At 50.0% G+C, this 27251-nt stretch overlaps 17 protein-coding genes across 17 annotated transcripts; 3 read left to right on the top strand and 14 right to left on the bottom strand.

Annotated features, from left to right (window-relative positions):
- Positions 1–20: 20 nt before the first annotated feature.
- TbgDal_VII5870 (hypothetical protein, conserved) lies at positions 21–2885 on the bottom strand (the record flags this gene model as incomplete). Its single annotated transcript, XM_011776664.1, has 1 exon — positions 21–2885. One exon carries the CDS (start codon positions 2883–2885, stop codon positions 21–23), a length of 2865 nt encoding a protein of 954 aa, XP_011774966.1.
- Positions 2886–3405: 520 nt separating this feature from the next.
- TbgDal_VII5860 (hypothetical protein, unlikely) lies at positions 3406–3750 on the top strand (the record flags this gene model as incomplete). The annotated part of the gene is made up of 1 exon (XM_011776663.1): positions 3406–3750. The coding sequence occupies one exon, from the start codon at positions 3406–3408 to the stop codon at positions 3748–3750; it is 345 nt and encodes a 114-aa protein (XP_011774965.1).
- An 85-nt stretch (positions 3751–3835) lies between these two features.
- Positions 3836–6007, bottom strand: TbgDal_VII5850 (ATP-NAD kinase-like protein, putative; the record flags this gene model as incomplete). Its single annotated transcript, XM_011776662.1, has 1 exon — positions 3836–6007. One exon carries the CDS (start codon positions 6005–6007, stop codon positions 3836–3838), a length of 2172 nt encoding a protein of 723 aa, XP_011774964.1.
- Positions 6008–6363: 356 nt separating this feature from the next.
- TbgDal_VII5840 (hypothetical protein, unlikely) lies at positions 6364–6780 on the bottom strand (the record flags this gene model as incomplete). The annotated part of the gene is made up of 1 exon (XM_011776661.1): positions 6364–6780. The coding sequence occupies one exon, from the start codon at positions 6778–6780 to the stop codon at positions 6364–6366; it is 417 nt and encodes a 138-aa protein (XP_011774963.1).
- A 34-nt stretch (positions 6781–6814) lies between these two features.
- TbgDal_VII5830 (T. brucei spp.-specific protein) lies at positions 6815–8734 on the bottom strand (the record flags this gene model as incomplete). The annotated part of the gene is made up of 1 exon (XM_011776660.1): positions 6815–8734. One exon carries the CDS (start codon positions 8732–8734, stop codon positions 6815–6817), a length of 1920 nt encoding a protein of 639 aa, XP_011774962.1.
- A 716-nt stretch (positions 8735–9450) lies between these two features.
- On the top strand, positions 9451–9759 carry TbgDal_VII5820 (hypothetical protein, unlikely; the record flags this gene model as incomplete). Its single annotated transcript, XM_011776659.1, has 1 exon — positions 9451–9759. The coding sequence occupies one exon, from the start codon at positions 9451–9453 to the stop codon at positions 9757–9759; it is 309 nt and encodes a 102-aa protein (XP_011774961.1).
- A 121-nt stretch (positions 9760–9880) lies between these two features.
- TbgDal_VII5810 (hypothetical protein, conserved) lies at positions 9881–11428 on the bottom strand (the record flags this gene model as incomplete). Its single annotated transcript, XM_011776658.1, has 1 exon — positions 9881–11428. One exon carries the CDS (start codon positions 11426–11428, stop codon positions 9881–9883), a length of 1548 nt encoding a protein of 515 aa, XP_011774960.1.
- A 62-nt stretch (positions 11429–11490) lies between these two features.
- Positions 11491–11796, bottom strand: TbgDal_VII5800 (hypothetical protein, unlikely; the record flags this gene model as incomplete). Its single annotated transcript, XM_011776657.1, has 1 exon — positions 11491–11796. One exon carries the CDS (start codon positions 11794–11796, stop codon positions 11491–11493), a length of 306 nt encoding a protein of 101 aa, XP_011774959.1.
- Positions 11797–12130: 334 nt separating this feature from the next.
- TbgDal_VII5790 (hypothetical protein, unlikely) lies at positions 12131–12523 on the top strand (the record flags this gene model as incomplete). The annotated part of the gene is made up of 1 exon (XM_011776656.1): positions 12131–12523. The coding sequence occupies one exon, from the start codon at positions 12131–12133 to the stop codon at positions 12521–12523; it is 393 nt and encodes a 130-aa protein (XP_011774958.1).
- Positions 12524–12604: 81 nt separating this feature from the next.
- Positions 12605–15427, bottom strand: TbgDal_VII5780 (hypothetical protein, conserved; the record flags this gene model as incomplete). The annotated part of the gene is made up of 1 exon (XM_011776655.1): positions 12605–15427. The coding sequence occupies one exon, from the start codon at positions 15425–15427 to the stop codon at positions 12605–12607; it is 2823 nt and encodes a 940-aa protein (XP_011774957.1).
- A 1031-nt stretch (positions 15428–16458) lies between these two features.
- On the bottom strand, positions 16459–18333 carry TbgDal_VII5770 (hypothetical protein, conserved; the record flags this gene model as incomplete). The annotated part of the gene is made up of 1 exon (XM_011776654.1): positions 16459–18333. The coding sequence occupies one exon, from the start codon at positions 18331–18333 to the stop codon at positions 16459–16461; it is 1875 nt and encodes a 624-aa protein (XP_011774956.1).
- Positions 18334–18854: 521 nt separating this feature from the next.
- On the bottom strand, positions 18855–19937 carry TbgDal_VII5760 (hypothetical protein, conserved; the record flags this gene model as incomplete). Its single annotated transcript, XM_011776653.1, has 1 exon — positions 18855–19937. One exon carries the CDS (start codon positions 19935–19937, stop codon positions 18855–18857), a length of 1083 nt encoding a protein of 360 aa, XP_011774955.1.
- Positions 19938–20233: 296 nt separating this feature from the next.
- Positions 20234–21016, bottom strand: TbgDal_VII5750 (60S ribosomal protein L19, putative; the record flags this gene model as incomplete). The annotated part of the gene is made up of 1 exon (XM_011776652.1): positions 20234–21016. One exon carries the CDS (start codon positions 21014–21016, stop codon positions 20234–20236), a length of 783 nt encoding a protein of 260 aa, XP_011774954.1.
- Positions 21017–21357: 341 nt separating this feature from the next.
- TbgDal_VII5740 (hypothetical protein, conserved) lies at positions 21358–21714 on the bottom strand (the record flags this gene model as incomplete). The annotated part of the gene is made up of 1 exon (XM_011776651.1): positions 21358–21714. One exon carries the CDS (start codon positions 21712–21714, stop codon positions 21358–21360), a length of 357 nt encoding a protein of 118 aa, XP_011774953.1.
- A 203-nt stretch (positions 21715–21917) lies between these two features.
- On the bottom strand, positions 21918–22700 carry TbgDal_VII5730 (60S ribosomal protein L19, putative; the record flags this gene model as incomplete). The annotated part of the gene is made up of 1 exon (XM_011776650.1): positions 21918–22700. The coding sequence occupies one exon, from the start codon at positions 22698–22700 to the stop codon at positions 21918–21920; it is 783 nt and encodes a 260-aa protein (XP_011774952.1).
- A 371-nt stretch (positions 22701–23071) lies between these two features.
- On the bottom strand, positions 23072–25312 carry TbgDal_VII5720 (hypothetical protein, conserved; the record flags this gene model as incomplete). The annotated part of the gene is made up of 1 exon (XM_011776649.1): positions 23072–25312. One exon carries the CDS (start codon positions 25310–25312, stop codon positions 23072–23074), a length of 2241 nt encoding a protein of 746 aa, XP_011774951.1.
- Positions 25313–25615: 303 nt separating this feature from the next.
- On the bottom strand, positions 25616–26803 carry TbgDal_VII5710 (hypothetical protein, conserved; the record flags this gene model as incomplete). The annotated part of the gene is made up of 1 exon (XM_011776648.1): positions 25616–26803. The coding sequence occupies one exon, from the start codon at positions 26801–26803 to the stop codon at positions 25616–25618; it is 1188 nt and encodes a 395-aa protein (XP_011774950.1).
- Positions 26804–27251: the final 448 nt, after the last annotated feature.

Below are 27251 nucleotides of genomic sequence, written 5' to 3'. Positions count from 1 at the left end.
ATTCTGTGGACGTACCTACCCTAGTCTGCATTCACCATGGTCTCTGATGCGTCCCCCCGTTGCGGCGGAACATGAATAACTAGGTCGTCCAGTGTTGGGATACTCTCAATGAGAAGTCCGTGTTCATTGGCAAGAAACAACAAAGAAAAGAAGAAAAAGGCCGGTGAGAGGGCACCTGTGGCAGACACAGTGCTAACTTGCGGTAGTAGCTGAAGCACAACTTCACTAAACCGTACCTTCTTCACCCCGTCATCGGAACCCTGATTATCTTCTTTCTGGGTGGGCCCTTCTGTTCCCGCCACGCGACCACGCTTTCGCCTCGACACGCGTTGTGACTCCTGCTGCCCAGTTACTTCGCACCCTGCAGCTCCGGTCAGCGAAGCCCACATAATCTTTCTCAACAACACAACATCTACCTGCGTAGGAAGCATAGCCTCCGGCGCATGCAATACTTTCACGACTGTGTCTGGATCTATGTCGGCAACGTCACTCACATTCATGCTGCTGGGACGTGCGCTATTGCCGCTCAACGTTGTTAGTGCGGTACTTGAACGTATCAAATCAGCTTGATCAAGGCTGGCGAATATTTGTGCTTGTGCAAGCTTTAGTGGATTGTCTAAGGTGTCATCCCTGGTACTGTCGTTGAAACCGTCGTAGGTCCCCACATCGCCATAGTCGTTGTCGGAATCAACACCACCGTGAAAGAATTCCGCTGGCATGTCGCCAGCCCCGTTACCATCTGCATCCTCGTCTGCGTAGCCGTAGCTAGTGGTATTGTTATAATGATGTATAGTGCTTCCCGTTGCCGACTTGCGAAGGAGGTTCCACTGCGAAAGCGGCGTTGAAAACGGTTGAAAAAAAACTGGTACTGTTATGGGATAGGGAAGATACGATGGAACGGTCACGCCCGGCACAGGGTTTTCCCGCACCAACAAGCCAGCTTCCTGCGCCTTAGTCAGCTCCACAGACGTCTGCAGGTACGGTTTTATTGCGCTAGAATCCCTTCCTAGCAGCAACTCCTTCCCAAGTGCACTCATGTTTTTTCCTTCGGAAGTGCTTTGCTTTAACGCCGAATTGTCCACGCCGCTGTCCTCTAGCAGCGCAAACACAGGTGGAAGATGAATGCAATCATCTCCTTTTGTAGATTTTTCCTTTGTCCCCGCAGACCGACGAGAAGCCGTCGCCGAAACGGCTTCCAGCTCACCCGGTAAGTCAAAAACCGCAGCTTCACGTTTCAAGCGTTTCAAGGATTGGGTGGATATGGAAGATTGGGCCACGCTGGGCCCAAGGAAATGGTGTTGCTTGCGCAGAGTCATCATGATCGTTGAGTTCTTGCGTGCTCTGGCCCCAAACATGGGATTGCTCACGGGCTCAGCCATTGGAACCCACCCACTGGGGTCATCCACCTCAAGTGCGAGTTGTTTATTACGCAGACGATTGTCCATGATGTTGAGATCAGTAACGCCCGAAACCAAGCGACGAGCTTCCAAAGCAACACGCTCTGGGGACAACTCAGGGTTGCTTTCTTCCCCTCTATCGTTGTCAGCCGTATAGCGATCCTGGTCGATACTTTCACCACCATCGTGTAAACCGTAATCGGCGTCAGCACCATCCATACCATCAAACCAGCCACCATCTTGGTAATCGTGCTCTTCATTGCCATCCTGCTCATTCGTGGCTACGCGCGTCGCGTCGTCGGGCAACACGTCCGGGTTCCCCTGCACGGTATGGGGTACTGCCAGCAGGGACGGCACCGTCAGTGAAGGTCGGCCTGAGGCGTTGGGATCAGTGGAAAAACTACTAGAACTAACTCTTGCACCTTCACCGCTACGATCGTTTGTACTGACAGCACTGCCAGCACCGTCCCCAACTAGGTGGCCCCCGCCACAAACAAAAAGTGAGCTTTTCTCCGCATTGGATTGCATATGTGATGCCGTGAAGGGTGGAAGGTCAAGAGTGATCCCGAGCCCTTCATCAACCCCATCCTCAATTCCTCCGTCGGCGAACCCTCGTGCCGTAGTGTTGATGTTCTCGCCTTCATCTGGCTCACGTTTAACTTTATCTGATTGACCAGAGTGCCTTCCGCAGTCGGCTGTGTAGTCACCATCCGGTTCTCGTACGTAATCCACATCGAGAATAAGGTTCCCCGCACCGCCGATCGGGGTGTTGTGCACTAGCAACCCCTGTGCATTTCCTTGGTCAAATTTTTCTGTTATTGCACGAAACTGTGCACTTACACCAGTGCGTACAAGTGCCAATCGCGCTTTTCGATCTAGGTTGATCTCAGATAAATCAAATGCGATGGTGCGAACAGTCTGACCTTTACGTTGTGCAGCCCTCCTTCTACGTTCGGCCGCAGCGCTTGTGCTAGGGGCTCCACCCTCTCCGTCGCCCTCCTCTTTGTTCTCTTCATCGCTTCCGTGGCCCTCATCCTCGTTCCTCAGCAGGCGGCGTACCATCTGATTTGAACGCTGATATGTGCTGTCCACGCGGCTTGTCCACACCTTTGAGCATCCCTCCACAACGGTGGCAACTTTTGCGAAACTGGTGTACTCGTCCACGGTACTATTGGAGTCCAAAGTGCTCTCAACGGTTTGAGTGATCCCATCGAGTAGGTTACTTGCATCTTTTGAAACCCATGCATTTTTTCGGGTGATCTTACCCTCAATCGCTTGCAAAAGGGCCTCGTCGAGGTCTTGTGCTGTGATGACACGAGGCCTCCTACGCGGAGCCTGGGGGGTTTGAGATTGACTGCATAAACCACCAGTGGCAGGAAAAACCACACTTGCCCCATCGTCAACTTGAGTGTGTGTATCTGCGAAACATTCGCCACCCCGCCCACTACGCGGCAAAATCTGCTGTGACTGCGCCTCGGTGTGTTGCATATGAACTTGTTGTCTTTCCGTTGGTTCGACCTCTTATTGCCTGTCTGCAACCGTTCGCACTTTAATCTCTGTTATTAATAATTTTTTTTCTGATACCTCTCCGGAAACCTTCTATTTCAGTTTTGTTGCTTAACTGAACCTATATCCTTGCGCTAGAGTGGCAAACTCCACGCCTTTCTCCCCGTACGACCAGAACGGTCCCTTGGTACACTCTAGCACTGGTAAGAAAAGAAAAAAATAGAAGAAGTTTGGGATGTTCGAGGGAGGGAAGACAGCTTGAAACGGCCACAACTAAAATCGGCATAAATAACAAGGGCAAGAAAAGATTGTAATCACATCCTACGGAACGAGCAGACGAGCCCGTCGACGCTGCGCCCGCTCTTACACACCACAATCATCCGAGTGCGCGCACAGATACATGGGCGATCGTTCTATCACCTCCTTGCGGGACCGACCATCAGCAAAAGGAAGATAGAGCCTTTTTATACAAAATTGAACAATTAAGGCCCGGAGGGAAAAGATGCACTTATCTAATCTATGTGACCTTTACCATGATATCACCGATATGAAATATGCGCCGTTTTGCAAACGGAAAGGAACTCCACCGCGGCACACAGCGAAACAACAACGAAAAAGACCCCACCAAAAAGATGCAAAAGAGAGTAAACGGAATCCATCCACCACCACTCCCCAGCAAGCTTTGCTCCATTGCCTTGTTTACCTCGTCACCACATTACCCTCGACAACCACACAAAAACACTCATGTCCACCAACCTGTGCAACTCTCACACTCATCAACGAGAAAGCGAATAGCTACAAAGTAAAGGAGCAAACGTACAGTAAGGCCAATGCAAATCACACGTGACTTTTTATCCGCTCTACAGGTTTCGTTTTGGATTTCGTACAAATCATCATTATCATCGTTTCGCGTTGCTGCAAATGTCAGCCGCTCACATGTTCGCGGGGAACTGCATTTCGTACAGCTTCTGCTGGAGATCGCAACTACACGCAAAAGCAATTACAACTCCGGCTGCCCTGCTCGAACGCACCTGCAAGCGCGTGACATTCCCGACATCAACGGAATCCACGAAGCACCGACAAGGTCGCTTGGCGCTGTCAATCACCTCCAGTTCCACCTGATCCTCCTGGTGCAGGTGCGTAGGCCTCCATTGAGCAGGTGACACTACATTACTCCCAACCACTTGGATCAGGGGTGCGCCGACAGGAACTGGAGAAGCACCGAGTGCGCGACAGTAAGCCGTACTTCCAGCCGCTGTGGACACCAGCACTCCATCACCGCGTAATCGATGAATCCGCTCCTCGCCATTGATAAGAATACGGATGAGTGCTGTCTGTCCACTCGAACGCTCAACCCACGCATCGTTGAAGGCAAGCTCGGAAAGAAGGACTTTCTCCCCGCTAAGTGCATCCTCCCTCTCAGCCAAGCAGTAAAGCATGGTTGTAGTGTGCAGCTTCAGGGGTGCAGTGAGAAGCTCCTCGACGGTGGAGGGGTCGTTCAGAAGGTAACCTACATGTCCAGCATTCACTCCAAAAAAGGGTAGGAATCGACTCCAGTTATTCCTGATGCAATGCATCATGTAACCATCACCACCAATGGGAACAATGAGATCCGGTTCCATACCCTCAGGTGTGCTAAATATGCTCAACTTTTCGTACAAATCACATGCCAAGCTGTTGTTCTTGTCATAGTGCAATTCAAGCCGGGGGATTATCCCCGGAAAGGAGAGAACAGAAGTGAACCCAATATTCGGCAACCTTCCTTTACGTATCTTGTTCTCAGTACGGTTGCTCGAGGGTATACTGTGTAAAATGTATGTCATCTTGGGGAAAACATCCTTACGATAATCACGGTATAGACCATGACTATTGATGTAATGATTTACAGGCTCCGTCAGCAGTGCCGAAGGATCCACCTCCCGTTCCCATAGCGCTTGCCTTACGTCGGCCCCACAGCACCGAGGAACGGAATAAACCTCAACGCGGGGTTGCGGCATCGGCGCAGTACTGAAACCTTCGTGTGGTTTTTGAGAGTGACTCGGAGTTAGACAGAGTTCCTTCACAAGGTCATGAATCTTCCGGCCCACCTGCACCGCACACAACGCACGATCGTGGGTGGCGCTGAGGGCACTGAAAAAACGTCGTGTGCTCACGGCGTGAGGGTCCCCCTCCGCTTGTGAACTGGGGTTTGCTCTAATAGTAACGGCACCCTCGTCACAGTCATCCTTTGCGTTGTTGATTTCGTGGTCACCCTCGTCCACAGCTTCAAGGTGTAACGGAGTATCGTCCGAATTGGCGAGCCACAGTGCCCTCGGGTAACATTGATACGCCGGGCTTATTTCAACTTCCTCTTCGCCACCACCCTCATTTATCCAACCATCCGATGGGTACTCACTACTTACCTTGCTGCCATTAGCGGAATTATCACTGTTCCGCGGTGGTTCACCACCCACACTCCCACACTCCTTTTTGGAGTGCTCCGCGGCTTCCCCCGGCATATTCGAGATGCCCTCGCTGTTGGCGCTGATCTTTTCAAGCATTCGGGCGTCGCCTGCTTTACCCACAGCGGTGACAGGAATGCTCACGGTTTGCAAGAGTAAGAGCGGAACACGGTGTTTCACATCGCCGAAGTAGGCCCACTTTTGCATCTCCTGAGCATCCTGCAGCCAATGCACAAGAGTACTATTCTTATATCTCTGAGTTAATTCGTACACACAGAGCATATCATCATCTGGGTTCTCAAGTGCGGTGAAATCAACGTGCACGCGGGGAAGCCCACGCGTCACAAGTGACGTTAATGCCGCAATATGGGCTGAGAGCCGAAGCTCGACGGGGAAACGTGTGTTGGGAACCAATATAAGGTGCTCAAAAGGCACACATCTACTCTTCTGCAGACTCCCCGCAAGACCTTCGAAGTACCACGGGATTTCTGCCGTGTTTCCACCGCTTCTGGGGGGACTGCATCCCTTCCCAATGTCACCCACGAGCAGCCGGAAGAGTTCCCTGTGCTGTACAGTGGGTGGATCAAGGTGAAGCGGAAATATACCAACGCGAGAGTTTAGCGGTACACCGCAGCAAAAAAGTTTCAACGCGTGCCGAAGCATCAACCCACGGGGATGCGCAAAGAGGTCCAACGAGCTTCACCGCTTCGTGATTTATTTATTTTTATTTTACAACCCTCACTCGCAACTTCAACTAGACTTCGAAACCTCTACCGTACTCAAAAAGCACCCCTTTCCCACTCTGGTCTCAGTCCCTCTGCTCCCCTTTCCACGGTTGTGCAACACGTCAAAAGCACAAATCGAGAAAAGCTAGAAAAATATAACTTCACTACGGAGAGAAAGTTCCCCTTCCTCTTCCTCCTCCAAATCCACGGCGGCACTTAACTCCCTTACTTTGTTGCCCCACTGCTATTCTGCCACCTCCCGCCCTTTTGGCCGCCTAAGTTTGGCTCTGACTTTCACACGTTGTACCGATTAACCTTTGATCCTCCCCTACCCTCCCCTTCGCCGTTACGGAACGAAGTAGTTAGAACCAACGATGTGAAGCACTCCCGCAGCAGCAGACAAACATATACCACCAGGAGTGGTAAACAAAACAGCCTGGTTCCAGTTGGTCGTGTGTGTGCGTGTGTGAGCGAGAGGGGGAAAGAAAAATAATAAAGCACAAAAGCAGCAAAGATGTTAATAAAGGGGGTGGTGCCCTCAAAAAAGACAGAGACAATTGGAAGAGCATACGGGGAAATGGTGGATCTGGTATGAGAGAAGTGGTAAAGCGAGAAAATGGAAAGTAAAGGAAAAAAAATTAGGGTAAATAAAAAAACACGGGCACAGGCAAAGAAGTAAGAGATAGTATAAATGCGGCCCTCAAAAACCATCGTTACCGCGGAAAAAAAATGCGGCAACTTTCCGTTAGCACGTGAGTTCCTTGCGGATCACTGCCATCCAATCGTTGAAGAACCTCAGGCATTCGTATCGTGGGAAAGCATCGTTGCCGACGGTTGTCGAGCTGTTAGCGTCAGAGTCGTTTTTTGTTAAAAAACTTATGGCATCTCCAGCCATCATGTCCCTCACGATATTCAACATAACGCTATAGTAGTGAATCTCGGCCAATGGGGACGACCCACCACTCCCGAGTCGCCCGCGACGAGCGGCAGCACAGTGGTCTACGAAGGTACGCAAAAAATAGTGGTCACCGTGCTGCCCGGTTAACACAGTACGTATAAGTAATTCATCCCCTAACGCACCTTCGTCGTCGTGCGGAGCGTCACGCACAACATTAACCGCGTCGCCACGGCGACACCAACAGGGAAGTAAAAGGGAAGGATGAGAATTCCAGCGTCGAATCGCGTGGTCCAGTAACCAGCTGGTAACGGCCGCAGCTGACCCACTACCGTCGTTAATGTTGCCAACGGTATTGGGTAGAACTAATGTGCTGGCGAGAACGTACTGTCGTGACAAAATGCGTGGCACGAGAGCAGCTGAGCGGCCAAAGATGTCAACAAGTCGTCCCAACTGCAACTGATACACAATGCGACGAAACAGATGTGTTAGCAGCTCCAAACCCTCCGTTCCACCCAGCGAATACCGCTGCAGTTTCCGCTTCCACTCCTCAATAGCAACCTGCACAAAGCACAGGAGAAAGCTCTCAGTGTGTAAGGGTACACTTCCTTCTTCATCCACAAGGACACAAAAGGCAGCACCAACTAGCGATGAAGCAACTAATAGCCAGCAGAAACATCCTCCTCGTTTTTCTCCCTCAGATCCTACACAGCCCTCTTCATGAGTACATCGGAGCAAAATCAGCTGCCCAAGCACACTTTGTGTTGAACAGCGGCCTTCGCGCAGTGCTTCATCGGTAACGGGTGGAGAGTTGCTGTCACCTAACGCCGTTGCAACATGTCGACGACAAGAAGTAATTATATTGGTGCGTATAGCTAACCTAATTAAATGCTGGGCGCTACTTTCGGTCTTCGGCGCATCTCCGCCGCTTGCCACGGCCTGAGACCCTCTCACTAAGCCACACACCGCCGGCACGTGACAAAAGAAGGAGTTAGAAAGGCAGCTGCAAAGTAACTTAACAGCTGAAAGCAACGAGTCCAGCGGGTTGGCCCCATTCAGGAGCATCCCCGTAGTCCCCTTCCCTCCTGCATCCCGCGTGTCACCTGCATTTGGGCCACCACTATGAGCAGCGTCACAACTAGGAAGGTGCACCACTCCGTCCACGGTTCTGCAAATATGCCGCACGACCGCGATCCACCTTCTCAGTGGAAACAAACATCCTGCTTCGTGTTCCGACGCACCGCGAGCAGAATGTGGAGAGCACTGTGTGGTTATGAGGGGACGCAGCAGGGGCGTACTTCCATCCCCACCAATTCCCAACACAGCGTGCATACCCAACGCCTCAACAGCGTCCTCCAGAAACTCCCACCACACGGCTACGTCATCATCCATATCATACCTTCCCCCGGCCATCGCTAATAGCAGCTGACAGCACAGATCATCCAAGAAAGCAGAAACCGTAAGCACATGGCCGCTAGGCACATCGAGAGCATATTTGTTGTAGCCCACTTGCAGGATAATCCGTATGGCGGTGACATGTCGTTCCGCCGCATCAGTTGGTTCCTCCGTGAGGTCCCCATGTTTAAGATCCTTGTAGGATTTATATGCCTTGGGAATAGTTCTCAACAAGTGCCGCCGTGAGTCACACAGCGAACACGAAGACCGCTGCAGCACGTCACATTCGCCATCGGAACGACCTGTGTGATCCCACAAACCTACACAGGAGGGAAGGGAGTCGTAGAACCACTCAATAACTCGTCCGTGTGCCATCTTCAAGTCTGCTAGTTGGCGGTGAAAGATTTCAGTGCCGGTAAACAACACCAAGAATGTCGTAGATAACTTTGAAGATGAAATTTACTTACCCAAGCACGTCCTATGCTCATCGAAGCACTTGTAACCTTATTGCGTAGCAAAGATGCCGCACAAAAATCAAAAAAGCGAAGAAAAAAAGCCTAGCACGTTGGGGTATAAACAGGAGCATCCAGCATGTAGTAAATTCCCCCAAGAAACAAACACCTCCGTAATGCAACGACAACGAAAGCAGAAAAAGATTCCCAACAAAAAAACAATAATAAACGGTGGTGAAACGGCCCGAACGCTCGCTCTACCCGTGGAGGTTGAGACACATGGATAATCAACGTCAAGAAGCAAGATATAACCGATTTTTTAAAATATCACTGCTTCTACCACCGACAGTAAGGTACCAAAACGACAGTGTTAGTGAGCCCGGAAACGCTACTAGTTAGATTAGCACGTGATTCCACAATGCATTCAGAAAAATGAATGAGTTGGTGCAGAAAGATTGCGAGAAGGTAGTGAAGGTTTAGTTCTTGTGTAACAATGGCTTGCTTCAATAAATAAATGAGAGGGACACTCGCCCTTCCGAATTTTCTTACGATTTATAGTTATGAAAAGCATGAGGGGGCATTAAAAGTGGCATAGCACGAAGGGTTTCAACGAAACTATGAAAAATATATGGGAAACAGATGTGGGATAACGGTATCATGCAACAAAATTCTCCCGCGGCACCCACGTTTGTTTCCCTTTTCTACCAACATCGCACTTTCTATTTTTCTTTGCTTTACTACCGTAACACCTCCTTTTTAGCTTTATCATGTTTTACTCGCGCTCGTTCAGTTTTTTTTCCTTCAAAACTGTTTACTCATGCGCCTACCTCCCGACTTTGTATCGTATTAACCCTCAGAAATGAAAACGATGTCAGCTGTTTAAAGTCCGCTGAAAAGGCATATCTTGTGTGTGCTAGTGCCACACAAACGAGAAAACGGATTATCTAGGGGAAAGACACTTCCCATGACCCGGATTCAAACAAAGAGGGGGAGGTACATTAATTAATTAAAGAAAACAAAGAAAAAAGCTTACAAGAGAGAGTGTGAGACCACAATGGTAGCAGAGACGCTAACTGCAACCACCACCGCGCAGTACGACCACCGTAAAAAAGAGATCAAGGAGGGATCCAAGCGTGATGCCAACAGTAACGTAAAGGGCACCGATGTTCATGGCCATGTCACGCTTTGTTTTCCACTCGGCGGTAATGTGAGCAACACAGTCTCGTATAATGGTGGCTTCCTCCTCTTCTGAGCCCAAAGGCTCCCCAAACTCTGTATCGTTAAAAACGCGCTCACTTGATAGCCCAGGTGCCCTCTTCCTCCCGCGCCAAGCAACGAATTCAGCAATCTCAGCATTCTGAGCCTCCTTCGTCTCCTCAAGTATGTTGTAGAAGACATTCACATAAGAGGCCCCACCCAAAAGCCCCACAAAAACCATCCACGCAAACAAAATGAAAGTGAATGCAAGCTGCCGCTTCTCATCGTCGGGGTCCTCCAGGAAGTGTACCTTTGCTTCCACAAACCATGCGACAGCGTTAATCACTTGAATAACAGTCAAAATCCACACCTGCCGAATGCGAACGCACACAAGACTGCTGCGAGAAATCAAAACACCAAACTGATAGCAGAACTGTGTCAATACGAACGCATTCTTTATCCAGAAGCTCTTGCTCTCCTTCAGTTGCTTGCAAGGGAAACAGAAAGGTGCCATGAACTGAACAGCGTACTCCGCAATGTACACACTGGCAAGGTTGAAGTTGTTCCACAATGTAAACTTGTGCATCGACTTCAAAATAGGCCAAGTATACTCGTTGAAGGTTTGCGACCGGTGCGAGTCGTCTCCGTCTTGCTCAGAGTACACGCCATCTTCGTACCCCTCAGTTGCCAAACATTGTTCCTGTCGCATCTCCTTCAAGCATTCGGGCATCTTATTATGAGGCACCGGAGTGATGGACCTCCACGGCGTGCCCTTCCAGTTCACCATTGCTTTGTACCCACCCTCCCGCGTTTCAACGGGCAGTTTAAGGCCGAAAAAGTAAAATGCCCAGTACATCGCAAGAAACGGTGTGCTCATGAGGAAGATAGAGGAGTTTGAAAAACCAGCGTGTGTCAGTCCGAGATAAATAAGAGAGGCAGCAACGCCCGACAGGCCCGTCCCGGAGGACCACGCACCGACCTGCTTGGACGGTAACCGCTCCATATATCCAAGAAACACGGACTCCCCGTAGCTACTCGCAGTACCAATGAAGACGACACCGATGAGTAGTACAACAAAAGCAGCAACGTTGTTGTGTCCACCGATGTCATAAGCGAAGCTCACCAAGAAAATTGCCAACAGCCCCATAAAATACGTTACTGTCACGCGGATGTTGAACGACAGTAGTGAGAGAACCAATGCATTAATAATACGGGCCACAATTCCGAAGAACACATTCGCCCACGTAATCAGTGCAACGTATTGTCTCATTCCATATCCCTCAGCAAGACTCAGGGAACCACTTAGCACCAAGCAGTAGTGGAAGTTGTTAATCATGCCAATCCACCACATGCAAAATGCGTTTCGGTTGCGTTGCTCCCTGTGAATGCGGTTAACCACATCCAACTCCCCACCGGTCATGACGTTGGGTGTAATGTGTACTTATTAATTGAAGTAATGCAAAACTTTTTTTTTTTTTAGTTTCACTCTTTTTGATATCGGATTCGAATGGTCATTCCATACAAAAAAATGTATAAAAAGGAGGGAAGATATACGGAGATGATCAGCGGTGTGGAAGCGTATTCGACAAAACGGCGAGGATGAACCTCAAGAGTCCGTGGCAAGAACTTGGTCACAGTAGAGAAGACAGTGAATAAAACATAGCTACCAGTGGGAACAACAACAGAAATACTGCCACTACACAAAGCTAAGTAACGGCCCAAACAATTCATCCCGCAGCCTACGGCATATACGCACAACGTACATATCATATTGTACATCAGTTCCATGCATGGCAAACTTTGTGGCACACAACGTCTAGAGTGGCGACTACGGTGCGCAAATACGGTGATGTACTACGACAACAAGTAACGGCAATGAATACAGTAACAAAAAAATCACCTGCAATAGTCGATGGAACGCAGGTAAGAAAATGGAAAGCGAAGAAGGCATCCCAAAACTAACACCGGCTCAGCCACTATAAATTCCACTGCGACACCCCACACCACATGGACACCTTACAGTGGTCCAATTAAGCTCAGCTAGCTCACAGCCGCCACCACTAACATATCCCGTCCCTCTTGTCCTTTAACTGAGATCGTGCACTCACTCGAGCCCATCTGTATGTTGGACAGATACGTTAAGTGGGTCAGGAAAAAAAAAACATACAGAGATGAAAAGGAAAACGGAACGAATAGCAATAATGTGAATAGCAGCTGTGGTCTCCCCGCCGGAACCATACATGGCAAAATAGCGGAACAAGTTCCCCCATTGCTGAGAACAAAGCAGGAAACCAGAGAAACAAAGTCAACAATCTTCAGGAAGAGGATTCAGTCCGGAAAGGGGGGTATATCCCACGAAAAGTACAACAGAATTGAACATTGCATATCCAAAAATGTCACAATTGGGGATTGTAGAAGGGGGTTGGATAAAAAAAACTCTACACATCCGGATTCCGCCTGGGTTCTACACTCTCTTTTCTCGTCTCTCTTCCTCCTGTTCCCTGATAACCAGTAGGTGAGAAAACCACATGTTCAACTATACATCTAACTCGCACGTGGCACACATACACGCTCGTAAATCTTGATCAGTACCCTTTCATGACTGATCCTGTGTGGGTATTCCAGCGTCAGTGCATGAGTGTTGCGCGGGCCCCATCGTCTGAGAATGTCTTTCCTCCACATCGGAACAAGAGGAACGACTATTTTCCGCCACCATCTGCATCACCTCCTCAGGGAATTCCGCCTGACCCTGGCGCATGTCAAGGACGGATGACACAAAGTAGCTGGGCTTCCCAACTACGCGCAGCGGGGCCTGGTCAGCTGGGCCCCCGCCCGAAACCCATAAAGCATCAAATAGACGGTGAGGCTTATGCTCCGTTGGTGACTCCCCGGCTGCGGGTGCTGCGTTATCGGTCCAGGGGCCACATTCCTGTTGGGGCACATTTGCAGGCACAGAATCCTTTTTGCTACGGTCTTGCTTAGATTTTCTCCGGGAAGCCTCGGCCGGTGGGTCGGCCAGTAGAATGTACTTTATTTGCTCGTAGGCTCTCCGTGCATCATATGTCGCTGTTTGTCCTCCGGACGAAGCTTTGCGTGGCGCACTAACGATTCCCTCAACTCCATCGGATGTCTCAGCCTTTGCTATCACACGACCACCTGGTGGTGATTTCAGGGGTGGAAGGGGCCCTCGAACCGCCGCTGCAGGCTTCGAAGCCTCACTGACCGCGGGCCCAGCAGGAACAGCCGCGGGTGCAGCGGGAACAGGTTGCACATGGTCCTTCTTCTTTTTTTCTTCCTGTCCACCAACTACCAGGGTATTATTAGAGACCGACTCCTGATGCGAACGGTGGTCGGCTGCAGCTCCCTGGCCAAGGCCAGCGGGAGCTTGCCGGCGGCATGAGGCCAGCATCTGCTGTTCTTGCTGGCGCAAAGGTTCCTGTCGTCCACTCATCCCTTGCTGGTGATCAAATGATTCTCCTTGAGAAACGTTCGGCATCTGGTTCAGGGGGGGTTGACTGGCCACGGCAGGCGCTTGACCCTGACTAACTGGTGCCTGTTGGTAAACAAGTGGAGCAGTTGGAACAACGTTTGGTGCCTGCTGTTGAGCGGACCAGTTGTGATTCAAAGGTGCTTGACCCTGATTAACTGGTGTCTGTTGGTAAACAAGCGGAGCAGTTGGAACAGTGTTTGGTGCCTGCTGCTGAACAGCCCGGTTGTGATTCACAGGCGCCGGAGTTTGATCAACTGGTGCCTGCTGGTAAACAAGCGGAGCCGTTGGAACAACGTTTGGTGCCTGCTGTTGAGCGGACCAGTTGTGATTCAAAGGTGCTTGACCCTGATTAACTGGTGTCTGTTGGTAAACAAGCGGAGCAGTTGGGACAGTATTTGGTGCCTGCTGTTGAACGGACCAGTTGTAATTCACAGGTGCCGGAGTTTGATTAACTGGTGGTTGCCAGTGCTCATCGATGCTCGCTTTGTAACTCAGAGGGGTAATCTGAGGAATAGTTGGCGCAGCTCCCGGGGTTTCCTGTAGTGCGCGTGAATAGTTCACCACAGTCGATGGCGGACCGATTTGGCGCTGCTGCTGCTTTGGCATATTCGACTGAATTTGCATTCTCCTTTGCCCCTCGTTAAATATCTGCTCACGCTTCGGTTGTGGTCTTCTGGAGCTTGCGAGAGCATTGGGTTTCATAGGCACTTTTGCAAAGGAATTAGCTGATGCAGCTTTTGGGATACTCTTTGCAGTCCCCACCTCACTTGCACGGTACTCAGGCGGTAACGAAAATAGCAAAGGATGTGGATTACCGTACAGGTGACATGCTTTCTCAATAGTGCTCCCCGTCGGTATTGCTCGCAACATTCGCAGTGAATCCTTTTGACCACTCCTGCGAAATGACACATCTTTTGCCAGGGGGTACGGAGTGGGATCGAGCCGCTCAGTGAGTTTCACTCCATTCGTCACAGCACCACAGAACGTGATGGTCAAATCGCGGTAATACTTTTCCAAAGCCCGTCTCCTCGACTTGATGCCACATTGCTTGAAATACTGCTCCATATCATCCGCCTCATCACGCGGGTCCGCAGGCCTCAAAGGTGCCGTAAAGAGAGTGTGGTGTTGTTTATAAACGCCGTGCGTCCGTAGCGCGTTGCGTACCGCACGGTAGGTCTCCGTCACACTCTTTGTCATCGGATGGTCATACCCTAACAACTCTTGCGTCGCACGCATAGCATTCTGGAACAGAGCCGCAGCATTGGTGTACTCACTCAGATCAGTGCTGCTCTTTGCCGTGTTGATTTGCGCAACCGCCAAATTGTGCCAAGCGGCACCCCACAGTGCTGCGTTGTCGGAACTGGCAACATTCATCCCATCGCTCTGAGGTTGTGCGCCACAGCTTCCACCGGGGGTAGAAGCAACTTCACCGGTAGGCGATCCCCGAAACTCTTGTTGGGCAAACAACCTGCGCAACATATTGATAGTTTCCATTGCAGCAGCCGTGGCTTTGTCATACATTCCAAGTGCATTATATGCAGCACAGCTGTTCAAAGCCACGGAAGGGGAGGCGGCACTCCACGCCTCCTCCAACTGCCGTGCGGCTTCAAAATGACTTAGCGCCTGTCGATGCTGCCCGCGGTGGCATTCAACAACACCAAGGTTGTTGAGTGTCGTTGCACGTACCGCGTCTAACCCCTGGGATTCACCGGTTGATGTATCGTTGTGCAGTTTCATGTAGGCATCAGTAAGAATACTACTTGATTCATCGAGTGCCCCCGTATCGCACCTCTGCATGGCAAGTGTATTCATTGCAAGTATCTCTCGGATAATGATATTTTCATCCACCCTCCACTGGCCATCCGGAACCACACCACTGTTCACTGCAGTCGCTCCGTGGGACGCATCTTGCTGCGACCCGTCGTGCATTACCCCTCTCCAACGCACTACCTGCGGCGCTGCACTGAGCTCAAGAGTCTTGGTGAATACCCAAACCCTCTACAAGATACACTTGACCCGCCCAATATAGGGTTGTTTCTTTTTAACCTTCCGTGCCTCAACGGCTTTCCTGAAGCTTTTTCCTTCTGAGTTTGGCTGCTTTTCCGTTTGCTCCTTTACCTTCCTTCTCTTCACCGCGAAGGGAGAAAAATAGCCCCTTCCGCGTTGCTTCTTTTGCCTATAACTTTCCCCTACCGTGAAGTACGGAAAGCACAAGTGCTTCACCCTTGCAAGTGCAACAAGCTGTCAAAATATAAAGCAGGTTTTTTTTGTTTTGGCAAAAATAAAGAAATATTCAAAAAAAAGAACTTTCCCCACTCAGGGAGGTAGTTCAACACAGCGCAATTTATGGGAAGGAAGCACATACACATGCACCCCCAAGTTACGTAACCGCGGAAATAAATACTATCCAACAAATGGAACAAACAAATGGCCGCGGTTAGTGCGGCACAAACAACCTCCCTCTGTACACTCCCACCATGCAGACACATTAAAACGTATGGATACAAAGGATAGAGGCACGTGTGCGTAGGTGGCAATCGCCCTTGCCACCGCGCACACACTGCCTAATGTCGGAAACCCCTCTTTTCCCCTACACACAGTAAGCGTACAAACCCAGTAACTACTTACAGTAATTAAGTTCACCTCTGTCTCATCTACCGATCCACATTTTCCTTCTCTTCTGCTTCATTTCCCTTAACATTTCTCATAATAGTACAAACAAACACTGGTGAGGTGACCACAACTCCTGTCCCGTCGTAAAAGCGCATCCTTTTTCTCCATTTTCGCCTCTTCGCACGAAGCACTCCCCGCGTAAGCGAGAGGTGATCTAGTTCTATATATATATATATATACATGTGTGAACCTAACATTATTTTGCAGTATGTTGGCCGTACCCCGACGCCAAAAAAGATACAGTGAATGAAAAGGAAAGCAAAAGGAAGGCAACGTAGCTGACACCGCTACACAGCGGAGTACCGCGGGCTTGCGAACCGCCGCCGCTTTTGCGCCGGTGACTCTGAAGGCGAAGCGTCAGGCTGACTACGCGGGCTAAGGTGGCTTGCGCTTCGGCTCATGGTATGGGAAACGCTGTTTGTTAAGATACGTCCCCGAAGGGAGTCAACTTTCTGCTGCATCACCGACAGGTGTGACAGGCGTGAATTCTTCTCTCGATTAGCGCGGAAATTGTCACTCTCCATATGTGCAATACGCGAAGCAGTTGCAAGATCTGCCTCCAGGCGTTTCTTCTTTTCTTCGATGGCACTCATCTCTTCGGTGAGCACGTAGTGCATCTGGGAATTAGCAAGGTCTGCTGAATATTTCTCAAGAACCCCCATCACCTCCGCGCATTTAGTTCCGTACAGCCTCTCCTCATTTTCGAACCGCAGCAACTCCTGTCTCCGCGTCTCTGTTTCGCTTTCAATAGCAGATATTTCGATACGCATTTCGCTTATTTTGTGGTCGTTGAACAGATCTCGCTGTGTCACCTTCTGAGTAAGCGCGGCTATTGCTTCGTCTAAGCGTTTTACCTTGTCCAATTGTGAAGTTGTTATCGCGTGGGCATTGCGTGTGCGCTCAAGTTGAAGAGCGTGCTGTTTCTCAGCCTCTTGTATAGATGCCTGGACGCTTTTAACCCTCTCCTTCATCTCACACGCAAGGTCTTCACGAATTTGCTCCACTTCTTCAAGTAATTTATCAAACGTACAACCGGCGCCGGCCACATGCTGAGACAACCACTTGGTGACAGTCACGTAATAGTCATACACGCCGCGAGCATGCTGTTCAGACAGCATCTTATTACGCTGGGACCTCAGAACCTCTACTTTCTCCGCCGTGTCTAGGAACCACTTGGGCGTGTTGATGTGTACTAACATAAGAACCTGATGAATCCGACTAATGGTCTCAGCGAAGCGCAGAGCTTCACATGCCGCTTCGTGTAAGTCATCTCGACCACTGATGGTTGTGATGGACATTAGCGTGACATAACCCATAAGTGCAGGCTCAAGCAAAGTCGTCAGTTTCCTCTGATCGAAACTGGGGCCGTCGCCGTTAGACAGTCCCGCCACCCGACGCACGGTAGATACAAGATGACGAACCTCACTGCACGGCTGCGAGTGAAATGCTGCAGCGTCCACAAAGGTTAGTGTGGCCATGGAACGCCGTCCTAGGGTGTCCACCGGAACATAAACCTGAAACTGAATAATACAAGAAGTGTCTGAATACTTGTGCTCGGGTATTTGTACAACGCTAGCAGCTGACTCTAGCAACTGCATGCGCGGAAGAGCAGTGCGACCCAGCGGAGGTGGAAAGTCCACAATAGGAACGGGCTCGCCTGTCTTTGTTTCGTTTATGTGTGACCCGCGCGTAACAAAGGCGGAATGGGTGACTGTTGGCTGCCCCCTACTAGGGTTGTCATCGTTGTTCTCAGCACCACCGGTCATATAGCCCAACAAGTCTTCGGCGGCAAGTTCAACGACGCCCTTGGTTTTATGGTGTGGACTGCCGTAGAGGGTCTGACTTCGACCGCTTTCACAGGGACCACTAACTAAAAACAGGTAACTCTGCCCAGCTAAACAGTTTGCCACGCACGGTGCTATAACCTCCTGGTAGAAACTATTCGTAGATGTACCTCGATGCACACGGGTCACGTTAAATGGTTCCGTCCAAGAATCCGTTTTCGGCTTCTTCAGCCGCACCGCCGAGTAACTGGAAGAAGTGGACACGTTATCTAAATGGGACATAACCCGAACGTGGCTATCGACGCCCCTAAGAATATTCTTCACCGCCTGTCTTGGTGAACAGGGAGGAAGGTTAGCGGGTTTGCTGGTTTGCTCCATCGCGGTGTGCCGTCACACGTCTTTTCACCCTCTTCACCCGATCAGTTAGCGATTATAATGAGCTACCTACCTTGTTTGCGAAAGGTACGACACCTCCTCCTGCGTTTCTCCAGTTTCCCTCACGGCTAAGTTCCGTCCTTTCCAGATCTTAGCAGGAAGTAATAACAGAAGCATAACACCAGCAACATAAAGACATGCAACAAAAAGAGAATTGCACATTATGCAAACATATTTCAACATATTATACGAGTCTTATTTGCGATCACACAAACGCACACGCTTTCTATAAACAGAAATCAGAAACAAGCAGAATATCCCACCCATAGCGACCTTTCTGTACATGGATCATTCTTTCTTTCCCTGCTCTAGAGGAGATCAACGCATAACAAGGGCACCACGGCGTCATACCATGAAGGCACACAATGGTTCACCTCGTAATTCGACAAAACGAAAAAAAACTTACATCCACTAAATGAATGACCTCTCAGTACCCAACCACGAAAAGAAAAAAAGTACACGCATCATTCCCGTGCGATCGCATCGACCGCATAAATCAGTCTGCTGGAAGCGGGCAACACACGACGTGGTGTGTGCTTCCTATCTGAAACTGAGAGCAAGATAGTTGAACCACAAGCGCGCCGTGTACTAATCTGCTTATTGTTGCTATTGCTACCATTCAGGGTATCGTACACCTCGGATTCGCTACCCCCCTTAGAAGGACGCCTCTGGTGGGAACCTGAACTTGGTGACTTTCGCTTGTCTTTCATCGTTAGTTTCATCCTCATGGCACTTGCGCCCCCACAAGGTCCTAACATATCCATAGTCCGACGTCTGTTGGGGCCCGTCCCCCGAGAAGTATCGGCCGAATTGTTATAGTTATGTTCGACAGTTGGAGGTTGAAAGTGCAGAGCGAACAGTGACGCGGTAGAACGCCCTGTAAAACGAATGCGCGAGCTGTTTAAATTCTTTGAATGCTGGACCTTGAAAGGGGAAGACGGCGCGGCCCCACCGCTCCTCCCAGCATCATCGTTACTCGAAGGAGACCTACTGCGAAAACTGAGCGAGGGCCTACTCATCCCCGCGGCTCTACCGGTTAAACCTTGACGGTGACGTACCGCCGTCGGTGTTCGGGACTTATCAGAGGTTAAATAAGCGGTCTGAGAAGCAGCAGCCTCCGCCAACTGCGTCACGCGGTGCTCCAAGTACTCGGAGCGCTCCCGCAACTGTGCAACGTACCACTCCTCCAGACGGGAGAATCGTTCAGCAACCTCGATCGCTACACGCTGTAATAGTAACAGATCACGGATTTGACAAACATTAGCACCCAAAATTGGAGCAACCTCCTCAGCCCGGCGGCGCAAACCCAGAATCTCCGGTGTTTCCTCCATCGCACTAGCACCTATAGCCCAACCGCACCTGTTTGGCGACCGCTCGTTTACTAACCGAGAAGTACTCCTCCGGGGACCACGTGCCCGCACAGGTGTGTGAGTGGCACTTTCGTGTTGTGATCGTGAAAGATTGCCCTCCTTCCGGCATTTACCGCCGTGTCCCGATGACTTACATCGTGAATCGGGCGCATTTTTCATGTCGAGGGATAGAATCATAGACAACTGTCAAACGATGCCCCGAGCAGAAGAGACAATGTTCTAAAGTAACAAATAAATGGTCGCTTCACCCTAATATCAACAATATAGCCAAATATTTATTCCTTGAAAACGGCCACGCGAACCGCCGCAACAAAGCAATGAGCCTGAAAACAGGGGAAGATCCAAAGCGGGTGTTATCATTATGGAAACAGAATAACAATAAGAAATAGACGATGATGGTAATAGTGGGCACAAAACGTGCAAGTTCTTTAGAAAATAAGAATTAACAAAAGAAAAAAGCAGTGGTGCAACTTTCACTTCTTACCCGCTGCCTTCTTCCCGGCAGGGCTGGCGGCCTTTGCGGGAGCCGCCTTCGCTGGGGCAACCTTCGCAGCGGCGGCCTTTGCAGGGGCGGCCTTCGCAGGAGTGGCGGGGGCAACAGCCTTGCCACCCTTCTTGGCAGCGGGAGCGGCAGCCTTCTTCGCGGCAGCTCGTTGTTTGGCAGCAGCCGCAGCAGCGGCATCGTCACGGCGTGCACGCTCACGTTCCTTCTCACGCTTCTTCAGCTCCTGCTTTCGTGCCTTGCGGCGGTTCTGCTCGTCCTTTAGGCGTTTCGCCGCGAGTTGCTCAGCAAGCTGACGAGCCTTCTTCTTCTCGTTCTTCACCTTGTGGATGTGCTCCATAAGGTTGCGCTTGTTGCGGAACACGTTGCCCTTTGCCTTCATGTACAGCTCGCGGTAGATGTGCCGATCAATCTTCTTTTCTTCGCGGTACTTGCGAAGCAAACGGCGAAGAATGCGAAGTCGGCGCATCCAAAGTTCCTTGCTGGGCATGCGTGCTTCGCGAGTACCCTCGCGGCGGCCGGTACCCTCGTGGCGTCCCATGCTCTTCGCCAACTTCATCTGGCGCCAGCGGGAGCGCGAATGCACCTTAACAGGCTTTCGCATTACCAAACCGTCTTTGATCAACTTGCGTACACTCTTGCGTGAATTGGCATTGCGAATCTCTACCGCTTCGTTAGGGTCCAACCACACGCGGCCGCGGCCGCAGCGCAGGATGTCCGCTGCCAGGCGAGCTTGGAGCTTCAGTGACACCATCTACGGGTATAAGATGAAGCAAAATTGGCTACAAATTAAACAAAAAACAAGGGGGTGGAGAGCGATACGGTGGGATATCGGTACGGGGGAGGAATGAGAGGAGACATAACGAAAGCATCGACCCCTTCACCGCCGTGAATCGGTGACAGTTACAACCCTAACCTCACTACCACCACGGCATGCTGACATCCGACGGCCGCGGCAGGCGTAGATGCGTACCTGAGGGATGGGAGAAATATTTGGCCACGCATTTTCAGAGAAGGATGGAAACATCTCACCCAATCACCTCACAGGTTTCCGACATCAGATGGAAGAGCAATGAACAAAAAAGGCATCTATCTTCATTCCGCAAGAAACTTAGCGAGAGCTAGCATCCTCTCGGGAGCAAGTCGCTCCTGAATTTTCCTCTCAACCTCACTCTCGTACTTGTTGGCAACCTCCCTCCGAATGCGCGCTTGCTGGTGTAACTCCATGAGTTCGGCAGGGACAAGGGGTCTTGCGCTAGCGGACTGCAACGCAAGTCGTTCTCTCGATTTTTCGTTTAGCGCTGCTTCTATCTGACGGCATTCACTTTTCTTCAGTTCTGTTGAATGAGGACCCTTACACTCGCGTCTATGATTGCAGAAGATGTCCTTGTGAAGATATACACCGCACATATCGCACTTAAAACACTCGAGGTCAGCTGTGACATGAGACATCACACCTAAACGGTTCCTACACTAGAAAAGGCCTCCTTCTGCCACGACAACCGGGGAAAAAATGCATCTCTGAAATGTGCAAGACGAAGTAACAAATCCAAAATATACATTACAGAATTTTCAATCATAAAAGGAGAAAACATAGCAGATACACACAATAAAAAGAAAAGTACCAAAATCAGTTAGAAGCAGTGGTGCAACCTTCACTTCTTACCCGCTGCCTTCTTCCCGGCAGGGCTGGCGGCCTTTGCGGGAGCCGCCTTCGCTGGGGCAACCTTCGCAGCGGCGGCCTTTGCAGGGGCGGCCTTCGCAGGAGTGGCGGGGGCAACAGCCTTGCCACCCTTCTTGGCAGCGGGAGCGGCAGCCTTCTTCGCGGCAGCTCGTTGTTTGGCAGCAGCCGCAGCAGCGGCATCGTCACGGCGTGCACGCTCACGTTCCTTCTCACGCTTCTTCAGCTCCTGCTTTCGTGCCTTGCGGCGGTTCTGCTCGTCCTTTAGGCGTTTCGCCGCGAGTTGCTCAGCAAGCTGACGAGCCTTCTTCTTCTCGTTCTTCACCTTGTGGATGTGCTCCATAAGGTTGCGCTTGTTGCGGAACACGTTGCCCTTTGCCTTCATGTACAGCTCGCGGTAGATGTGCCGATCAATCTTCTTTTCTTCGCGGTACTTGCGAAGCAAACGGCGAAGAATGCGAAGTCGGCGCATCCAAAGTTCCTTGCTGGGCATGCGTGCTTCGCGAGTACCCTCGCGGCGGCCGGTACCCTCGTGGCGTCCCATGCTCTTCGCCAACTTCATCTGGCGCCAGCGGGAGCGCGAATGCACCTTAACAGGCTTTCGCATTACCAAACCGTCTTTGATCAACTTGCGTACACTCTTGCGTGAATTGGCATTGCGAATCTCTACCGCTTCGTTAGGGTCCAACCACACGCGGCCGCGGCCGCAGCGCAGGATGTCCGCTGCCAGGCGAGCTTGGAGCTTCAGTGACACCATTACTACGTGAAACCTTTCAGTAAGAAAGTTAGTTAACCGTTATGCGTATTGGAGAGGTGAAAAAAGTTGCAACCTACTTCAACAAATGAAAACGGCACAAAATAAACTCACAGCACAACGCCAACAGGCGCATATGGCAGCGACACTATTTGTGCAACACGTGTACGCACACATTAAAAAGATTCCGGATGATCCGTTAAAATCAGTTAGCAAGCAAAGGACAACAAAACCATAAAGAAATATAATGGCATGGAGTTGAATATTAATGTAGTCTGACGCGGCCGGTGGCTCTGGTTCTCGCCCACTAGGACAACTCGCTGGGGGAACAACGTAAATACACTCACCCGCCCCGCAAACGTAACCACGTGTATTCACCGCTCGGCTAGAAGCGAAATACCAAAAAAATCTTCGTCACTGTCCATTGCCCCACTCTCCTCGTCACATCTTGTGTTGCCGCCACCCAGTTTACGGAGCTCAGCACTGACACCCTCGTAGTACAAATCGTTTGGGAAAAATCTGACTTGTGCTGTTCCCTCACCTCGCTGGTTCTGGGTGGCGAGACGAATTGAGAACTGCTTAACAGCCTCTATTGCACCCTCACAAGTTTGGAACTCGACAAAGAAATCCACACTTCCCTCCGCACCGTCTTCGACATCCAGTCTCTGATATACAAAAAAAGAAATGACCTTCCCATACTGGCAGCACTCCTCGAGGTAAAGGAGTGCGGTTGGTTTATGTCCCCCTTGGATTCCACAAAATAGGGAACTGGACGAATCAATACGACGGAAAACAAGAACAGTGTTCCACGGTAGCCGCGGCACGGTGCTGAGAAACTTGTACAGGGGAAACAATGTGGACACATTTGTTGTCGACGATGCCTTCATAACCGCTTTGTGGAGCTCAGCCCGGTGTCGAGCCACCACGCTCATGTCTCCATCCACTACCTCAGTGCCACACGCGGGGAAAAAAAGTGGCTCTCCGGAAAGCGACTTCGCCGTGGCAGAGAACATGGGTCCAAGCACCACGTCCAAAGGATCTACCGGCTCTATCGCTTGGCAACGGCAAAAACACTGCAAAACACCCCCATCGAATATCTGACCCGAAAACTCATCTGCCAAGTGCTTTATAAGCAATGTTGTCCGTGAGGGGTGCATCGCTGTGTGTTCGGTTGGTGTTATTACGGCCATCATTTTAGTGACAAACCACGCGCTCTCTCCTTCTCCGGAATACCTACCTGAATTTATGCATGTGTATGCCAAACTAACATCAACGACAGAAGAGGTGTTTTCCACGTCCTCAGTGTGTGGCGTCCCCTCAAACCTCGACCAAAAAGAGAGGGCACAACGGACCGCCTCGGCAGCAAATTCAGCAAGGGCACTAGCATCTACCAGCAGCCGAGAGTGCGAGAGCGCGTTGTACACTTCTAACCGTGGAATGTATTTTTCCACCCTTTTCGCATCACTGCTCTCGTCATTGCTATCCTGGCGTGTCCTCCCCTGTGCATATAAGTTCGCAGAATCCATAGCTCGTGCATTCATGTTCAAAGATTGGGCCCTCAAACTGATGCAAGCAAGCTCTATGCTTTCCAAGGCATAATCACGTTTGCGAGAGTCAAGCAAGGTCCCAAAAAGCTTTCGTCCCTCGCCGCACCCGTCCACCAAACAGTAGACCTGGCATTCCTTAGGAAGCACGGCACCGTGAACATACGAACACTGGCTCCCTTTGAGACCTTCACTGCCGTTTGGTCGGCGTGGAATCGACGGGGTGAGCTGCCCCTGCTTAGCGAACAGGTGTAGCAGTAATGGCCAATAACCGAGTGAGTGCTGCAAATCCAAATCGATAAGCAACAACTGAGTAACAAAAGCGAGAGAATATGGTCGCCACCGTGTTGTTGACGCCGCCCTGTTCGTATCGTACGGCAAATGATATAAAATTTCTTCAAGTTCATCCTGACTGCTGCGAGGGGCGAGGTGTACCACGCTTTCCCACAGCGGCAGAGTACCCACGACGATGTCTGCTCTTCTTTCCGCTGGCATCGGTGGGTACGCACCAAACAGATTGTGTGTAACTAAATGAAGACCAGATCCGAAACGATCTATGAGCTCGTGCACTTCATCGCATTGGTCCTTGGTAGCACACAACACTAACGCTTGCGGTCCCTCCCCATCCTCCAACATCGGTTGTCGTGCTACATGTAGAACCACAGAAAGACACAAACCACATAGCGCTTCCAGCTTAGAGCAGCAGTGCTCTAAAATAACCTTATTTGACTCGTCTCCCGCCAATGAAAACGACTTCTTCCTCAGTGCAACCTGTGTATCTAATGGATCTTCCGATAAACTGACTCCCGTTCCGTTTAGGTCAACCAACATATCTTCACCGTACAAACCATGGAAGTAACAACCCCAAAACCAGCACCCACCAAACCCCGGTGGATTATCACTGTGAGGAATAATCTCCCTTAATATAGGTAAAAAAGACGATGAAATATACTTTTCCATCACATCGGATCCTGTGGTTCTAAATTGCCGACGACTACGTATATCCAACGCAGAAACTTCGATACCCTCCATAACAGGAGGCTCACATATTTTTCGGAAAGCACCAGACATTGAGTTGTGCCGTACACCACGTGTATGTCTTTCAAAGAAAGAGATTATTCTCCTAAAATACCTCGCCACAAATTTGGTTGTCGATAACCTGCGGTAGTTCAGTGTTGTCACTAAATTATAGCTCTGTTATAAGTACCCGATGGTAGTAAACAGAAAGTAGGTTTACATATTTTTTTTCCTCAAAAATGAACATCCGCAAGTGGAACCCCGTGGAATTTACCGTACCCATTTGCATTACACACCTCGACACCCAGATTTAACAAAAAAAAAAAAAGAACATATACAAACCCATTACACGGCTCATCAGTAAACCACGATCAGCACAACACTGCAAACAGCAGTAACAAGAGCAAATGTCCAAATGGACAACCTCAAAGCTACGTCAGCCGCTTCCTCGTTCGAGCCTGCACTACACTGTTCAACCGAACCTTCATGCACAGTGGCGACCGCACAATGCACTTTATTCATAGTAAAATTCGTTGGACGAAGTCTACTCTGCAACCTACCCCTTCCAGTCTGTCCAAGGGAAGTTGCGCTGCTTTTAACTGATTTCGCGTCGTCATCGATCATCTGCGCCATCTTATATTTACTAAGGGCAATTGCGTTCCTAAGTGCGGTGGTCTTATCAGGGTGAATGTACCTGCACCGTGACCCGTATGCACACCTCCCAGACATAAACTGTGCACAAACATCAGCGCCTATTCGAGACTCTGATACCTTTTCACTGAATCCAACCTTTTTCTCCTTACCCGAATTTAAATTGTTTTGGGGTCGACTTGAAAAAAGCCACAACTGTTCCGATAGCTGTTCTTTGTATTTCTGCTTTTCCTCCTCTATGTCGCTTATTTTTCGCAACAACCCTAAATAAAAGGGATTGTTAGTGGGATCAGGGCATGCCAAAGCATTATATAGGGTAGCAACCCTTATATCCTCAGCGTCGTGTGGGGATACCATCGTATCGTCCAGGCGAACAAACAATATATTGGGATTCGTGCACACAAGTTGAAAGACCGCTTTGACAGAGGGGCGGCCACCCCTGGTCCCCGATAGATCCAGAGCCCGAATAGAAGGATGGCACTCAAGTGCACGGCACAGAGGTACAAGTGACACATCCGAAACATCAAGGTACCGGATTTGAAGAGAAAGAATAGAACTATTATGTTTCACTGCCGCGCTAAAACAAATTAAATCATTGTCGCCAAATTGTGATAGGCCGTCACAATCTTCTAAACATACGCTCTGCACAACATTCTGAATAGTTTGTTGAATGAGAATATTTATATCCATACCGGGTTCAAATTCTTCATATTCATACTTGCTTGGAGTTCCGTTCACATTTTTGCTCAGTTCAGATGAGTCTTCGCTGCCTGAGTCAGCAAGATATTGGTCGTACAAAGCCTTCTTCTTACTTTTCCTTTTACGTTTCGACTTGGTACTGACCACAGATGCTGATTCCACATGCGACGCCAGCGCCGAAAGGCAACCAGGCATGAATGTTACCTTTGTCTGGCACCTACCCGCGTCATGGAAACCAATAAAATGAATAAAGAGGGATCATAACAGCTCAGAGTTAAGGAGGAAAGAGATCTCCAACACCACAATGGGGACAGTGGTCATATAGCCTATGACAGGCTCCCCTTCCCCCCCCCCCCCCCAAGAACAGCAGCAACGGGTAGAGCAAAGGCGTTCGATTTCTTTTTGGTTACGAAAACTCAACCGACAACCATTGCGTTCATTTATAACGGATTAGATTAATCTTCTCTTTCTCTCCCTCTCCCTCTCCAGGACACTCTACCAGATATTAGTGTTATCACATAGAAAAAATATATACGAACAAACTGACAGTTAAAAAAAAGGTCAAAGAATAACGTAACAATAAAAAAATGAATGCACAACAAAGTTCCTAAACGACAGAGGGATTTCTCAACATCGGTTGAGT

Source organism: Trypanosoma brucei, chromosome 7, assembly GCF_000210295.1.
Source record: "Trypanosoma brucei gambiense DAL972 chromosome 7, complete sequence".
Lineage (NCBI taxonomy): Eukaryota > Euglenozoa > Kinetoplastea > Trypanosomatida > Trypanosomatidae > Trypanosoma > Trypanosoma brucei.
Note: the sequence above shows the minus strand (reverse complement) of the source record. Positions and strands in the feature narration are given on the sequence as shown.